The sequence below is a fragment of the Engraulis encrasicolus genome, chromosome 14 (genome assembly GCF_034702125.1).
Source record: "Engraulis encrasicolus isolate BLACKSEA-1 chromosome 14, IST_EnEncr_1.0, whole genome shotgun sequence".
NCBI lineage: Eukaryota > Metazoa > Chordata > Actinopteri > Clupeiformes > Engraulidae > Engraulis > Engraulis encrasicolus.
The window spans coordinates 33,793,935-33,811,770 of NC_085870.1; the positions used below are offsets into that span (position 1 = coordinate 33,793,935).

At 43.5% G+C, this 17,836-nt stretch overlaps 1 protein-coding gene across 1 annotated transcript; it reads left to right on the top strand.

Annotated features, from left to right (window-relative positions):
* Nucleotides 1-265: 265 nt before the first annotated feature.
* On the top strand, nucleotides 266-17,280 carry slc2a11a (solute carrier family 2 member 11a). The gene is made up of 12 exons (XM_063216485.1): nucleotides 266-352; nucleotides 2,731-2,829; nucleotides 4,454-4,614; nucleotides 4,942-5,066; nucleotides 5,348-5,477; nucleotides 5,839-5,987; nucleotides 8,457-8,644; nucleotides 11,120-11,230; nucleotides 12,645-12,746; nucleotides 14,641-14,716; nucleotides 15,010-15,137; nucleotides 15,938-17,280. Exons 1-12 carry the CDS (start codon nucleotides 329-331, stop codon nucleotides 16,151-16,153), a joined length of 1,509 nt encoding a protein of 502 aa, XP_063072555.1. The 5' UTR covers nucleotides 266-328; the 3' UTR covers nucleotides 16,154-17,280.
* The last annotated feature ends 556 nt before the right edge of the window (nucleotides 17,281-17,836 follow it).

Sequence of the window (17,836 nt, forward strand, 5' to 3'; positions counted from 1 at the left end):
GCAGCAATTCCAAATGAATTGAAGCGCGTGGATCAGTTACGCGCTTAACATGGTAGTGAGCGTGTGCAATGTTTCACTCACTTGGTGGCGTTGAATTGGATTGGACATTGGTTTAGAGTTCTGCAAAGACCATTCACGTGTGTTCATGCAAATTGTGCGCATTCCTGTCCGTTGCGCGCACAAACGTTGAGGTATCTCGCACGCATCCACCGGCTTCTTAACCATGACTACTTTGCACATTAAGTGACTGGAACTTGGAAGGACTCAAATGGCATGCCTATAATTGCCTGCGTTGAATATTCTTCGAAGTGTTCTACGGAAAGCCAAGATGAAAGGTGAACAACAAAAGAAAGTAAGCCATGTCCAATTTCATACCTTTTATGACGCTGCAGAAATTTGCACAAAACACAATTGCAACTTGTCAGTAACCTATAGTTTTTTCAGTTTCAGTTTGTTTTAGTGTTTGCGGGGTCATCTCGAAAGTACCGAGAGTTTGTTTTGCAAATTTATGTAGGACTCTCAAAGCTGTTGATCTTTTTCACGCGACACGAAACAATAATGGCTATAAGGATAATGACAGCAATACTGTACTAATGCCCATTAGATGCTTAATAACAAAACCAACACATTATCGAGCCTATGCAACAGGTAGCCTATCCAGCTGTAAGACAATAAGCCCTCTCCATCCTACCTGTATTCACCGATACACAAGTATTCTGGTCGCATATTATACAATTTGTCATACAATGTACTGTACTGTATCTATGGGGAAAACTTTCTGACTTTACCCTAGACATTATTGGACCCTTTGATTTTGGGTGTCATAGGTGGCGCAATAATCCTGTGTTTGATGCTTCCAGTTCTGTGTTTATTTTTGGTCTTGGTGTGGTGCCTGGTGGGTGTCGACCATGATGACAGGCAGCAGTTGTACTGTTACTTCTAAATTATGGGAAACACTGTTGCACACAAAGGCCTGTGATAAAGTTGCATTAAACACATATTACTTGCTAAATCATCTCATACTGCATGTTATATCTGGTAATGTTTCTTGTGATGACTTTTTAATATCATTTTAATCCAGGGGACAATCCACAGGCTCCAATTTCCTCTTTATGCCTCATGAAGGCTTGGGCCCAGAAATTCCAATGCAGTTGGCCAGACTGGCCAGAAAGCTCATTTCACCGTAAACCTTTTCATGTCCCCTGCATTTACAGTATGTTTTTGTGCTGGGCTGGCCCAAGCCTTCATGGGGCCCTAAGTAGAACTCATCCACTGAATTTGACATATTGTGGTGACATTTTCCTGAGGCTTTCATCAAAGAGACTTACACTTGCCTAGCTACAGGGTATTGGTTACAGTCCCAGTGTATGGAGGCCAACTAGCAAAGTGTTGCGTGGAACGTTAGTAAAACCTCCCTCCCGAAGCCTCAATACAGTGCGGGTAGCGTTGGGCTATCGGGCCGGCCCTTGAGCTTTTACTGTAGCCTATACCTCCCATTGCCGAACCGATGTAGTTGACGAGGTGGCAGGTTCTCGTCCCCGAGGGGGATGAACTGTGGGGGAACACCTCCGTCACAGTGGTGCCATGACCCGGATGCAAGGGATGTTTATTTAGGGAGGAGAGTGTAATGAAGGCCAACTAGCAAAGTGTGGCGTGGAAAGTTAGTAGAACTTCCCCCCCGAAGCCTCAATACAGTGCGGTAGCGTTGAGCTATCTGACCAACCCTTTAGCTCAGCGGTCTCGTACTGTACCTCCCATTGCCGAACCGATGTAGTTGATGAGGTGGCAGGTTCTCGTCCGGAGGATGAACCGTGGTAGCCTGGTTCCTACCAGACCTCCGTGTGTGTGCTCTGGAGCCCCCTGGTGGCACTCCAAACACACACGTCGGTCTGGGAGCATGTGGCAGGATTCAATTTCTGGACTCAAAAAATAATGCCGAGCATTTATCACTTCAATATCACTGGCAGCTCACATTGAGGAGTCACAGGTCATATTATAGACCATATTGACGCTTTAGAGATCAACAGAAAATGGTTTTGAAAGAATTTGTTGATATTGAAGCAATAAATGCTGCGATTTTTTTTTTGACTGTAGAAATGGAATCCTGCTACATGCTCCCAGACCTAGTAGTGGAGCTCACAAAGCTGGGTGGAACTACAGGTCGGGCAAGAGCCAGGCAAGAACCGTGGGGGAACACCTCCGTCACTCCAGGAGCAATGTGGAGTAAGTGCCTTGATCAAGGGTGCTTTGGTCAGTTTGGGCCTGCAACCTCCCAAGAGGTTGATGTGCATGTGGGTGAGGTCATGTGACCAGCTAATCACCCTTTTCACCTTTGAATGACATGCATCATGTCAAAGTGAACCTGATGAAGCAACAGCGAAATGCGTTGTTCACAAAATAAACTACCAGCAAAGAATACCAGTGTGCAGTGATTCATCCTTCCTTACTTTGATTACTTCTACTGCACATCACCAGCACCTGGACAGTGGTTGTGCTCAGGGACGCTAACTAAATGTGCTTTTCATGGTGGCACACAGTGGCAACGGTGGTAAAACAAGTCACACAATGTGAAACTTGGGTTCAAGCTCTGTGTAGAAAGACATGCATCTCAGCAGTTCAATAGGGCATCTGTTTTGAAATACTTGCCATCATGTAGTGAATGTGTTCAAAAATGTATCCCTTTGCTATTCCATCTCTGATTGGAGCTTTTTGTTTAATGTGTAACTACAGGGTAACTCCAGAACCCTGGCCATGATGGTGGCCTGCACTGCCATCGGGGGAACACTACAATATGGCTACAATCTTGCCATAATGAACGCCCCCACCGTTGTAAGGACCATATTGTTTTATACCTTATCTAATGTGTATTAATGCACGTTTTATGTGTATGTATTTGTGCATGTTTTCACATTTGATTATTTATCATTGTGAATATAATTTACAAAGCGGATTCCAAAAAAGTTGGGACACTTTGTATTTTGTGAATAAAATCAAAGTGCTGGCATTTTCAAAACATCTAATATGTCAATAAGGTATAGCATTATGTACAGACAACATATCAGTTGTTAAAGTCGAGCAGAATATTGTTTTGAGGTAATTATGTGATCATTTAAAATTTCACCCTTGCAACAAATCCCAAAAAAGTTGGGACAGGGCCAGTAAAATGCTTTTAATATTGGGTACGACTAAACACAACTCAAGGGATGAGACTGAACAGTTAAATACTTTGACTGATGGCATAATTTTATTCCAAAATTATATTTTTTGATATGCGAGACATGATTTCAGCAGCTCAACTGATAGGTGTGTTCTTCAACTTGTTTACCTTTTTGTTATGCTTAATATGTGGCATATCCTGACTGCAAGAAAACAAATTTGTGACCTGTTTACTCTTATGATGGAACCACACTGTTGGAACATAGTAGAGATTGAAATTTGCCACCATTATGGGGCAATATCTAAAGGCGATGCTCCAAAATATAATGCCTTGGTAGCTATGTTTGCTATTTACACTCTGTATGTATCATTCAACATTCATTTTAATGCTCTACATGAGTAAGAAGACCCTAACCAAGTCACCTCTGCACCCCCTTACCATCATATTTGCTGTCTTTCAGACTGACCACTAAATCAAGTTGAAGTATTCATTTTCTATATAACCTGGAGGGTGCATGACTCCATAATTTTCCAAAAGGATTAAATATTTTCCATTCTGTAATCAGAGGACAGTTTCACATGTCTTCTAGGTCCATAGAATGAGCTTTTCCGCATGCAACACTGATTAATGTCTGCATCATGTGCATTAATCAAGTGTTGTGTTTATGGTCATTTTTTCGAGAGCTGTCATTGTTGGAGTGTCATAGTTTGCTTATTTACCTGGAGTATGTCATGATCTCATAACTCGTGCAATGATTACACAGAACTCTATATTACGGAAATAGGCCTTATATGCCTGCAATTTTGATAATTCAATCTTTCTGTGTAATAGATAAGTAATTAGTCCCTCAAAATATTCGCTGCTGAGTGCCACAGCCTCTATGTGAGGGTATTTTATTTGTGCATTCATGTTGGCAGTCAATATAGTTAGTCAATTCTTCCTTGTGTAATTTTTAGAATTATCCAACTATTACAACATGTTTTGGCCCTGTCCCAACTTTTTTGAGATTTGTTGCATGGGTCAAATTTTAAATGATCACATAATTACCTCAAAACAATAATTCTGCTCGACTTTAACAACTGATATGTTGTCTGTACATAATGCTATACCTTATTAACATATTAGATGTTTTGAAAATGCCAGTATTTTGATTTTATTCACAAAATACAAAGTGTCCCAACTTTTTTGGAATCTGCTTTGTAGATCCATGGACATAATTGAATTGTGTGTAGGCCTACCATGTTGACTTTGTGTGTCTTGTATGTCTTTGTCCTCATGCCTTCCCTGTCTATACAGTACATCCAGGCTTTCGTCAATGAGACATTTAGGGAGCGCTGGGGTGTGGAATTGAATGTGTATGAGGTCACCCTCATCTGGACTTTCATCGTGTCCATTTTCTCACTTGGAGGATTGGTAGGCGCCCTCATTGCTGGGCCCATGTCCATACGCTTTGGCAGGTATGGAAACTTACGTACTTTTGTAGGCTTGTGTAATGAGAGACGTGAAATGGTAATGTCAGAGAAATTATATATTTGTTCTAAATGCGGAACTAGGTATCCTCGTTCAAATGGGGAATCTATTGCTTACCATTTTTAGCATTTGCCAAGATTGGAGAATGTGTCAGGCTGTGTCAATGAATATCAAATAATTGGTGCACAGTACAGTACAGTGTATGTTAATTACATAGTGGGATAGCAAAATGCAGCACCCATTTGCAGACAAAGTGTGCACTCCATGGTGTAATCTTTTCACATGACTGTGTCGTGTGGCTTGCTATCCTGCAGGAAGAAGACAATGTTGCTGAGCAACATCTTCCTCATGTCCAGCGCGATCTTGGGCCTCACGAGCAGAGCTGCAAAGTCTTTTGAAATGATCCTCATCTCCAGGGTGCTGGTGGGCATTAATGCAGGCAGGTGCACACGGGCAATCACAGGCTGAGAGACAAATCAAGAAAATGTATAACATATTCATATTTCAGTTTGTGGTCATCTTGCACAGGAACGTTTTACATTGTCAACACATAGAGAGTAGGACTAACTACTGTGTACAGGTGTTAAATTTGACTGTCTATGTGTTTGAATTAACACTGCAAAGTGTATTCTACGTTAGTTGACATCTAAATAACCAAATGGATTACTGTGTGAATTCCTGATGGCTGGCTGACAGTCTGACAGTCCATTCTGTCTCCAGGGATCAGCATGAACGTCCAGCCCATGTATTTCGGAGAGAGTGCCCCGAAGCATCTGAGAGGGGCGGTGTCTCTGTCCTCAGCCATCTTCACAGCCTTCGGGGTGGTGCTCGGACAGGTAGTCGGTCTCAGGTGAGCCAAACACTCAGGCCCACAGACAGATTAGTTTTCCTGGGCCCAGGTAGAGAGGGTCCTCAGTACATAGTATGTATTGAAATGAGGGGCCCCTTTTGATGTCTTTGTCCTGGGCCCAGTGAAAGCTGCCAGCAGCCCTGCAACCACTCTCTGTGGGAAGAACTCATGCTTTCCGAATGAGAGTATTGGTGGTCATGATTGCCATGCTTTTAACTTTACTGAGACTGTTTAAAACCCGATCACCCTGATTGTTGCCCTGAAAGCAGGACCTAAGTAATGTATAAAGATATAAAATACTCTTGCTCCCTCTTTTTCATTTTCTCATAACACAGAATGCTTTTGTTTTGTCTCTGCACAGGGAGATCTTGGGAAGCGAGCCATGCTGGCACTACCTGTTGGCTAGTAACGCCCTGCCAGGAATCTTCCAGTTGCTTACGTTGCCATGGTTTCCTGAGAGCCCCCGGTACCTTCTCATCGACCGCGGAGACAAGGAGGCTTGCTTTGCAGGTAAGGAGTTCAGTTAGGTTAGGTTTCTTTATTACTGGTAGTTAGAAATTTGTCACAGACCTGTGATGCAATGTATTTCAAATACTGTTAAAACTCCTTTAAAATAAGACATTTGTCTCGGACACAGAGAGGCTGCAGCACTATGAAAACAACGCCAACACAGAGACAGCACAAACAGAGCATACAGAGTTCAGTTCAGCTCACATAAAGAGCGAAATACAGTATACAGTTCATACAGAGTTCAGTACAGTTCACAGACAGAAGTGTAGGCACAAACATAGACACATTTCCCATTGAGTCCTAGATTATGAGCAAGATGGTACTGGGAAAGTGAAGTGGTGGTAGGCAAGGTGGCAAGGTGGTTTTCTTTTTTCTCTTTCCTCAGTAGATATAGTATAACCACCTCCTTGTGACGGGGGTAACCAATACATGACCATGCAAGGTTAACCAAGGGTCATTGATCAAACATCACAGATAACGTGTCACTTTTTTAAAATCCCAAAACTAAGTGCCAGGGAACAGGCCTGAAATGGCATTCCCTCAGGCCATTGTACCGCCTCTACTGTTTCTCACAGGACTTACTTAAGCCCCCCCATAGTGCAAGCAAATGCCAAAGTTCAGCTATACTGTACATTTCATTTGGGTGTGGGTAGTGAGGTGGGGTACGTGGAGAGGACTTCAGATGATCTTTGCCTCGTTTTTTCGGTGCAGTTAATAAACAGTAGTACTTACATTTGAGATGTGGAAAATATTATGTTCGCCACTGTCGCCAATTCAAACAAAGACTACAAAATTCCTTACCCAGTCATAGATGCCGAGTAAGGTAGATTAGCTGAAACAGCATGGACTTAAGAAGGCCAGATATTTCTTTTTTCAGTTCTTTGTGTTCTAATTCTTGAAACCTGCCATTTTGCCACAGCATATTTTTTTTAATAGGTCAATCACCTGAGTTCTCTCTCCTTTGACAAAAAGATCAGAGGAGCTAGAAGACTTATGTCCTATAACAGGACAGACCACCCACCATTATCTCCAATTATCTTGTGTAATCTCAATGCTAAGCCCCATGATGTGATCCAAGTGCACCCCAGTCTGCTTCTCCGCAGGCACTTTTGCACAGAACATTTTGCAGTGTTAATTCAATGCAGTTGAACACTCACATAGTTTGCTCATTCCGCAGTGTAAATCTAGCTTACACAGCACAATGCACTGTGCGAATTGATCAGCACTGAGGAATCTGGGGGTTTAGTTGTAGTTGTCTCCACTGGACTCACAAACACAGGTGTTGCCAGATCAGCTGTGCTACTGTGTCTGTATGTCACAGAGAAAAGTGCCCGTTGGCTGGGCTAAAGTACCTATTCAGTTGCCGACTCTTATGACCTGTGTGTGCACCAATACCTCCATGGCAGACGAGGCTCATTAGGAGAACAGAGGTCATAGATGACAACTTCATGATGCTGAGGTCTTTAGGGTGTGTAATCCAAGTGTTTTTTCAGCCCCCGTTGTCGGATCCCACTTCACTCCAGTGTTGTTTTCCATATACATTTTTGCTGTGACTCCAATTCGACACTTATTCTTTACATGACATTAGGGATAGGCACATTCTTCCTACTGGTATACGTAGGTGCATTTGGGTATACTCTCTGTTGAATTAACACCTCAGAATGTTCTGTGTGTGTGTATGTGTGGGTCAGCATTATGGCGTCTTTGAGGGTGTAGCGGGGGGCATTATCTTGTGTGATTCTGAATGACCTGATCTTACTGCTCCCCATGTGCCCTCCTCTCTCTGCATACTGCTGGTTCCTACTGTCAGCTCTGAGGTGTCTGCGGGGGTGTGATTTAGGGATACAAGCATTCTTCCTCCTCATCATTGCAGTGTATTTGGGTGTATACGCTACCTTATAATTGTTGAATCAGCACAGCAAAATGCACTGGGTGTATTGGTCAGCACTGAAGTAGGAAGCACCCTGGTCTGATCTTGCTGCGCCCCTGTGTTCTAATCTCCTACAAAAAGACACAATAAACAAACACAACCCCCTGGCAGGCAATCTTGCTGGTCATGTTAATTATCTTTTGGTCTTTGGTCAGCTTTGAGGCATCTTTGAGGGTGTGGAGGGGGGCATTATCTGAACATTATGTGATTTGAATGGCCTGATCTTACTGCTCCCCATGTGCCCTCCTCCCTCTGCATGCTGCTGCTGGTCCCTGATCAGTGTTGAGGTGCCTGCGGGGCTGCAAGGTGTCTCCTAGTGAGAGAGCACCTCAGCCTTGGACAAAGTTATAGGGATGCAAGCATTCTTCCTCCTCATCATTTGGATGTAGATGCTACCTTACAATTGTTGAATTAGCACAGCAAAATGTACTGTGTGTATTGGTACTGTGCTGAGGTATGAAGCCTCCTGGCCTGATCTTACTGCACCCCATGTGCCCTCCCCTCTACTCTCTCTGCATGCTGCTGGTTCCGGCGGTCAGCTCTGCGGCGCCTGCGGGGGTGCGAGGTGTCCCCGAGCGAGATCGAGGAGATGATGCAGGAGCAGGCGGAGTCGGAGGGCATGCGGCCGCGGCAGCCCTGGGAGCTGCTGAGGGACCGCAACGTCCGCTGGCAGGTCATCTCCGTGGCCCTCATCAGCAGCGCCATGCAGCTCTGTGGCAACGACTCGGTCAGTATGAACCACCGACGCGTGTGTGCGTTCGTGCGTTCGTGTGCGTGTATGCATGGGTGCCGCGAGGGGGGGAAAAGTGTTACAGATTCTAAGGGCCCGACAGCACTGACAGGGCCCCTGCAGGATACTGATAACATAATTTGTCATTTTGGGGGCCCAAAATTTGAATCTTTCATGGGGCCCAACATTTTTAGCGGCGCCCCTGCGTGTATGTGTGTGTGTGTGTGTGTGTTATGAGCAACCTGGATTCTGAGAGTATAATCTAAAAGACCTAGTCATATTTCATATTTGTTAAGGCACTTCGCTGATAGTTAGATCACTTTAGATTATTAACGAATCTTCTTGGCTCCAGAGCCTTAATGATTCCGGATCGTGATCCGCACCACCACCAAAATGTAATCACTTGTTCATTGTAATCACTTGTTCACTTGTCATTTCCAACAACTCCACAAAATTTCATCCAAATCGGTTCATGACGTTTTGAGTTGTCCTGCTGACAAACAAACAGACAGACAGACAAACAGAGAGACAGACAAACCAACGCGACCGAAAACATAACCTCCTTGGTGGAGGTCAAAAAACATAACCTGGTTGGCGGAGGTAATTACATAGTTACAGGGTATTGCTTACACCTGCCGGAGCAGTGTGAGGTCAGCGGGTGCCTCGCTAAAGGACCCTTTAGCAGTGGATGTTGGATACCATTAGCACAGCCACCTTTACCATGAGCATGTGACTAGCTGGAAGTAGTCACATGTGTGCAAAGTATATCTCCTGCCTATATCCTGAACACTGCTGATTTTACTTGCCAGCTCATCCACGGGATCAAGAGTTAAACATTATTAGTTTGCCTGTTTTTGGTGTGAGGACAACATTGGCATACAACCTATGATGTTCTGCACTATTTTTTCTCCTTTTTTGCACGTTTGTTCAACTAGATCAGTGGCATTGACATAGCCAGTGTTAAATAGACATGCAGAGGGATTCTATAACAGGGTTTTTGCTGTCTGATGGTATCTCAACCCCTCCTTCTCCACCCCAGCCGCTTACGTGTATATACTACTACACCATCCATGTGGACTAGTGATGGGGAAGCCTGGACACAAAATTCTCAACAAGGTGACTGCAAGAATGAACTGTGCTCCCTATGGAAGAGACGACTTGACCACTTAGCTCACTGGGTTTTGCACATCTGCCTCCCACGCCGCAATAAGCTGTGAGGTTGTGAGTTGGAGCTTCTGGTGGTGGACTGCTAAGAATGTCCTCTGGTACACCTACATAATATAATTGACTAGAAATGCACTCAGAGAGTGCAGACATCTGCCAAGGAAGCTGTTTGATAGAACATTTGACTGTGTTGGACCCTATTTTTATTTTTAGTCTTTCTTCCTTCTTTTTGTGGAGTTGGAAACTGAAATGTCAAAATTCGCCCTGTCCCGCAATTCAATTCGTGGTCACTAGGGTCATCTAGATATCTAGGCTAGCAATGGTGAAGAGTCTTTAAAAAAATCCTGGTTCCGTTTCGTGTTCCGGATCACCACCAAAATGTAATCACTTGCTCCTTTGGTCATTTCCAACAACTCCACAAAGTTTCATCCAATTCCATTCATGAGGTTTTGAGTTATCCTGCTGACAAACAAACAGACAGACAGACAAACAGACAGACAAACCAACGCAACCGAATACATAACCTCCTTGGTGAAGGTAATAATTAGCTGAATTAGTGACAGTCTGTAACGTCACACTTCAAAATCCATGTGATCCTCTGATGATAACGGAAGTCTCTCCGTCAAAACATGTCAGGTAAAAGATGAAAAAAAACGTGTACATGTCTGCAACAAAAAAACTTTAAGATTTGATAGAACTCTAAGACATAATGAATGTCATACATCTAATGGGTGTACAGTAAGTGGTTAGGCCAAGTTATGTAGACATAATGGTCTTTCTCTCTCTGCCCCTGGAGAACTCAGTATGACTCCATCTCTGGTGAATGTAATGTAATGAACACGGATATTGGAGACGCCTCATCAATAATACAGGAGGGAGTGATTTCCAAAATTCCATTTCATACCGGATGTTGAAATATTAATAGTGAGAATATAATGGTTAGCAAAAATACAGTAGGATGGCATATTGAAAGTAATCGGTTCACGTTGAAAAAAGGGACAAAGAAAAAGATTCAGTTTTTTTCCGCCTGGAGACATTGTGGAGAAGCACTTGTTAACTGACCAGGAAGATTAACTTCTAAGGAACAAACTTGTGTGCATGGGCATGACTGCATGTGCGTGTGTGTGCGTACATGTGTCTGTCATTGTTTGTTGACATTGTGGAGCAATACATGTTAACTGACCAGGGGTGTGTGTGTGTGTGTGTGTGTGTGTGTGTGTGTGTGTGTGTGTGTGCGTGTGCGTGTGCGTGTGTGTGTGTGTGTGTGTCTTGACAAATCATTAAAAAACAGTGTTTATTCCCATACAGATTTACTCCTTTGCATACTACGTCTTCCAGGAGGCTGGGATTGCCCCCGAGGCCATCCAGTACATCACCATTGGCACGGGCACGTGTGAGTTCACTGCCTGCATAATATCGGTAAGTATGTGGAGGGAGCTGATCCGGCTTAAATTGCATAACAAGGCTAGAGGAGTAGGACGCTGATCTTTATTAGCAAGAGCTTGCAAAAATGTGCCCAGTTGAACGCTGTGAGAAAAAGGCCAGCGTATTGTTATTATTCAACCAAGCATGCTCAGCTTCAAGTGCCTTTGGTACATCCCTAAAGCATCTTACACAATACGAATTTTAAATTGATTACGTGGCGCAGTATAATTGGAAGCATGTCAGCAAATTAGATTTTCAAGATGATTGCGCAGTAAATGCGTGTGTATTTTGGAGACCACAGATCATGGAGCAATGGGTCAAAAGCATTGTCATCATTACACCATTGACACTTGGTAAAACAAAGTAGGCCTACTTAATTGGTGATCCGCATGTGAGGCCATTGTGTGTTCATTTTGAATTTGCAGTAATAGACGTTTGTACATACAAAACGTACTGTACTTTGGTCCTACTAGGAAAGATTCGTTTACATGGTAAATATTCATGAAAAGATCAAATTTGGGAGAAGGCAGCACAGTGTAATGAGCACCATAGTTGCAATACCTACTCTGGCCACAATCCTGCATACTCTACCTTTAAATTAGAGAGTTGAATTGAGCACATGTAGAGAACACTGTGCCATGTTAATTCAACACTTAGGAAGTACTCTGTAGGACCAAATACTGCAGAATTTACTGTGCATTCTGCAGACCAAGGCGGTAAAGCATTGCGTCCAAAGCATTTTTCGGTTTATTTTAGGGATACATCTATTAGCACTAATACATACAATGTTAATGCCGGCATAAGTAACTTGTAAGGCATGTACTAAGCACATGCTAAGGCCTACTAGGTCCTTACTAAGGTTAAATTGGTCATAAATCCCTTATTGTGCATGAACAAGACATTTGCGAATACATGCCTAACAAATGTTTGATTTTGCTTTGTACGTGCCTTACAAGTTACTTATACAGGAACATTGTATGTATTAGTGCTCATAGATGTATCCCTAAAATAAAGTGTTACCCATTTTTCATTACTATACAAAGCCTAACTCCACTTTGCTCCTGGGACTGTAACCAATACCCTTTTCCTATGTTGTGCTTAGCCTTGGAACATTATTGTCTTCTTGGTGTTATATAATACTGTATAATGACTATGAGAGATGTGATGAGAGTGAGTTAGTGTATTTGATCTTACGGAGGTGTTAAATTAACACTGCAAAATGCACTGCGTCTGCAAATTGTAATGTAATAAATAAAATAACACTTGAGGGCAAGAGATGTGAGTGAGTGATGACCGTGAGAGAGAGTGTACATATTTGGACGTAAATTCACAGAGGTGTGGCATTAACATGGTAAAATGTCCTTTGTGTCTCTCCCCTCTTCCTGTCCCTGTCCCTGTCCCTGTCTAGAACCTGTTGATAGAGCGTCAGGGCCGGCGTGTGCTGCTGATGGGTGGCTACGCCCTGATGGCCGGCTGGGCCGTCGTCTTCACCGTGGCTTTGTGCTTTGAGGTATGTATAATTAAGCAGCAGTAGCACCACAGCTAACGCACTCATCTATCCACACCATGCCTGTCACAACCAGGCAAGCAAACCAAGCAATTGCCTAGGGCCCTCAGCTGAAATGGGACCCCCTGGTAATGGCTGGTTATACGTTGGACTTGTATTTGAATGACAGCAGTGACTGGTGAGTGTGGCAAAAGTACAATGATACTGCTATCCAAATCTCTCGTGAGGGGGCCCTCCCTCCCCAGTAGTCTGAATAGTTGAATAGGGCCCCAAGTCCCTTTTTGACTAGGGCCCCCCAATACCTTGAAATGGCCCTGAACCACACAGGTGATACCGCAGTGGCATCACAGTTACACACTCGTCTATCCACACACAGGAGATACCTGAGCCGCCTAGGCCGCATTACACCTCACTACACAAGGACCCTGCTAGCTATGTGGTGGCGTCAGTCCAGTCATTAATATTTCAAGAGGGAGATTGAGGGGACACATCCAGTCTTTGTTCGCCGTTGTTCCGGGAGGGGAGTGATGGCATCCATTGGCTCCACTGAACAGGATGCTCAGAAATAAATTACTGTAATACAAGCCTGGAGCTATAGAAATTGTAGTTGGATGCACTGAAATAAGTGACTGGAATGTACTGTACGGATGTATAGAAATTGTAGTTGGAATTTTTCTTTTGACATCTTCTTACCCTATGGTTGGTGTCAAAACAGTAATCAGATAAGCACACAACCAACTGAATCCATGCACCAACTTGCCGTAACTTCAAGATGGGTCTTCAAGATGATTCACCTTTGTGTACTGCAGCAGTTAAGTGTTAACTTATGCACGGCTGACTTAAGTAGTCAGCCCAAGTCAGCTCCTGTGGGGCTAATGCCTCACCTACAGTGTGGTGGCTGGCAACTTTCCATTAGTCATCTTCCACACACCACGCTCTTCCGTCTTGCTGATGCGTCTCTGAAATCATCAAGTAATAAAGGGAATAGATTGCACTCAGTTTTTTCTTCTTTCTTTTTCTTTTGTTTTTATTCACACATTGCAGGGTCAGACAGAAGTTGTGGCTGCTAGAGCCTTCATCAGTGTAGAGAAAAAGAAAGAAGAAAAAACTGAGTGTGATCTATTCCCTTCATAACTTTCCATTAGTCACCACATGACCTCAGGCACTAGCAGGCTGAGCGTCCCTCGAGGGCCAGTGTTCTTGACGTGGCACTTTAAGGGACAATGTGCGTCTATTTATTCATCTATTAGATTTGTATGAGATATTTAATACACGTTCCTATAGAAATAACAGATATAAGATGTATGTGACTGGTGTGAGACAAATGTATGTATTGTTCAGGTGCCTGCTGAGAGAGTTCAGGCTGAGACTTAGACTTAGACTTAGGGGTAGAGTGCTCTCTCTCTCTCTCCCTCTCTCTCTCTCTCTCTCTCTCTCTCTCTCTCTCTCTCTCTCTCTCTCTCTCTCTCTCTCTCTCTCTCTCTCTCTCTCTCTCTGTGTGTGTGTGTGTGTGTGTGTGTGTGTGTGTGTGTGTGTGTGTGTGTGTGTGTGTGTGTGTGTGTGTGTGTGTGTGTGTGTGTGTTTGCCTCTGAATGTCTCTGTGTGTTTATCTTCCTTCTTGCCTGTGTCTGTGATCTGGTCGGTCTGTCTGTCTGTCTGTCTGTCTGTCTGTCTGTCTGTCTGTCTGTCTGTCTGTCTGTCTGTCTGTCTGTCTGTCTGTCTGTCTGTCTGTCTCTCTCTCTGATAGTTCAAGCTGTTCAATCATCTTTCAAGATGGAATGTGAGAATGAGACATCCCCTTTAGAGCATAGAGCATGTGAACATAAAAACCTCTATAGAGAAAGGACGCTGCCTCACTGTGGCTCATTGTTGTATTTTTGTCAACTGTTTTTGACAGCATATGGTGGAGTGGATGCCGTTCCTCAGTATGACTTGTGTCTTTACGTACATTCTCAGCTTTGGAATGGGACCAGGTGAGAATGTCTTTTTCGTATTCTTTTTTTTTAACTCAAGCAATGAGTACGTACTGCATATACTGTATGTCAATGGCTGCCTATAAAAGCTTTCAGAGCTGAATATTTGTGTGTGTGTGTGTGTGTGTGTGTGTGTGTGTGTGTGTGTGTGTGTGTGTGTGTGTGTGTGTGTGTGTGTGTGTGTGTGTGTGTGTGTGTGTGTGCGCGCGCGCGCCTTGCACGTGTGCGTGTGTATGTGCCTTGCGCATGTGCTTGCCTGTGTGCGTGTGCATGTTAATGTGCGTGTCCCTCAGCTGGCGTCACTGGAGTGCTACCAACTGAGATCTTTAACCAGACGTCTCGTCCTGCTGCTTACATGATCGCTGGCTCCCTCATGTGGCTGAACCTCTTCATCGTAGGCATGGTGTTCCCCTTCATAGTGGTGAGTGCACTACTCTGCTGAGACAAGGGGTACATTCCAATATGCAGACTTCCGTCCTCCACTTGTGCTTATGGCCTTGCATGTTGCTGATGCCCCGCCTCCGTGGAGAAAACAATTAAGTTTCCCTGCTGTCAGCCTAGCCACAACAGCTTTTGGGGGACTGTTCTTCATTCACCATCCCAATTGATAATAATAATAGGATAATATAATAGGATACTGAATTAATTTTCTGCCATTGATGACGTCATCATGAGGTCACAAACAGGAAAGTGAGCAAGGAAGGACAGAAGTCCGCATATTGGAATGCACACATGGCCTCCCCTCTCATATATTTGTTGTTATTAGAACGGCAATGATCAGATCATAATTGTATTACTTAAGACTCATAGTCATAGTGGTGTAGTAATATGGTAGTGAAATATTTTCCACCACTAAAACAGCGTTCCATTTGTAGAGATGTGTGCAAATACAAATCTCGAAACACATTAACTAAACAATTAAATCGGCAGGTTTTGCAAATATCCTGTGTGTGCGTGCACCTGTGTGCCTTCCTGCCTGCCTGTCTGCCTCCCTGCAGTGTGTGTATGTCATCTGCAGGGGAAGCCAAACACTCACCGAGGCATACACACACTCTTGGACAAAAACAAAACAAACACACACACACAACGCGCACATGTGCATGTGCACGTGCACAAACACCCACACCCACACCCACAATGCTGACCAGGGTCCAGCTTGACATCATGAACTTGCTGTTATGATATTCTCCATGTGATCGTCTGTGTGTTTGTGTTTGGCAGAGTGGACTGGGCAACTTCTGCTTTGTGCCATTCTGTGCCGTCTGCTTCTGCACAGCCCTCTACATCGGCTTCTTCCTGCCCGAGACCAAAGGCAAAACGCTGTCCGACATCGCTAGGGAGTTTGATCAGCTCAACTTCGGCAAGCAGCACCAGCAGAACAGCAGCATTCAGGCACAATACAAACTAGGAGAAGTCCAACATGCCACCGCATTGTAGTGGACCAGAAAAGTATGCAAGTGTCACTGAACATTGTTAAAGGGATATGCTGTATATATTTTATCAAGATGAGTTCCATTTAGCTCTTTACAGTTTATTATTATTATTATTGTTATAGTTAAAAGTGCACCATGTATTTTTTTTTTCTTTCCAGAATTCATGCTGCCCATTCATTAATGTTACCTTTTTCATCATGACTACTTACCACCCCCATCAAATTCTAAGTATGAATTATGAATGGAAAAATTGCACTTTTCATACATGAAAAGGAGGATCTTCTCCATGGTCCGCCATTTTGAATTTGTATTTTGGTCATACTAGTAAATATTAGCTTATTACTCAGTAAATATTCATAAAAAGCTCAAATTTGCCAATTGGCAGCACAGTTTCATTGAGCAGCATAGTTGCAATACCTACTCTGGCCACAATCTTACACTGTGCACCTTTCAATTAAATCTGGGTTGGAGGTCTTAGCTGTGGCTCAAACGGTAAAGGCACTTCCCTGCTGCTGGGTTTGATTCTGGCCCAAGGCGATTTTCCAGATCCTCCACCATCTCTCTCCCACTCTTTCCTGTTGCCATCTCATACTGTTCAGTCTTTTTTTCTTTTTTTTAAGGAGTTGGAAATGGCCTGACAACACACATTTCATAGTAGTGAAAAACAAACTTTAACTTGAACAGAACGTGAGCCTAATGATATTATGCATTTCACAAACAACTTTTATTGGATAAAGGCAATTGCAAGCATTTCAGTCTCACATTGCTAACGTGGGATAATGTAAAAAATATCAAAACGAATATGTGTACAGTATTTTTTAGATGAAAGCATTGTAGGAGTCGTGCTAACTCATTTCAAAAACCTTTGTTTTTAGATCACAGTGTGAACTGAAAAGCATGTATAATGTTTTCAGAGTATTTTGTATCACAATACAATGTGTTATATATTTTATGTATTAAGTTCATTATGTCTAACTGTTTAACTTAAACACTTAGTGGTTTCTTTTGCCTTAAGACATGTAAAAGTTTTTATCTTTTACCTGACATGTTTCGACGGTGTTACTTCCGTCTTCATCAGAGGGTCACTGTGATGTTGATGAGTGACGTGCTTTAAAAACAGCTGATGTTGTTGTGGAGGTGTGACTTCCCTGTCAATAATGACAGGTTGGTCACACCTCCTGCTGTTAGAGTTGTCCTCTTAGGATGGTGGTCCAGGTGTGTGAGAGCATGTATGCCCCCTCATCCCTGTTCATGGTACTTGGGCTACGCTTTCTGATCTCCATAGACTCCTTAATCCAGCGGTGGTATCTGTTGTTCTCTTGCTGTATGACTTTTGCCTTGTCCCAGTCCATGATGTGATTTTCCCTCCTACAGTGGTCAGTTATGGCTGATTTGAAGTTCTCCTGTGTGGCTCTCTCCTTTATTGCTCTTGTATGTCTTTGTTCTGTTTCCTTTTCACACTCTTTTTTGTGCTCATTTTTTCTTATGTTGAATGTCCTCCCTGTCTCCCCAATACCCCACCGCTGGATTAAGGAGTCTATGGAGATCAGAAAGCGTAGCCCAAGTACCATGAACAGGGATGAGGGGGCATACATGCTCTCACACACCTGGACCACCATCCTAAGAGGACAACTCTAACAGCAGGAGGTGTGACCAACCTGTCATTATTGACAGGGAGGTCACACCT

Coding starts and splice junctions, on each gene's coding strand:
- slc2a11a (XM_063216485.1), top strand. CDS start 329: ATGAAAGGTGAACAACAAAAGAAA. Junction 5,067..5,347: donor GCTGGTGGGCATTAATGCAG/GCAGGTGCACAC, acceptor TTCTGTCTCCAG/GGATCAGCATGAACGTCCAG. Junction 15,138..15,937: donor TGGTGTTCCCCTTCATAGTG/GTGAGTGCACTA, acceptor TGTGTTTGGCAG/AGTGGACTGGGCAACTTCTG.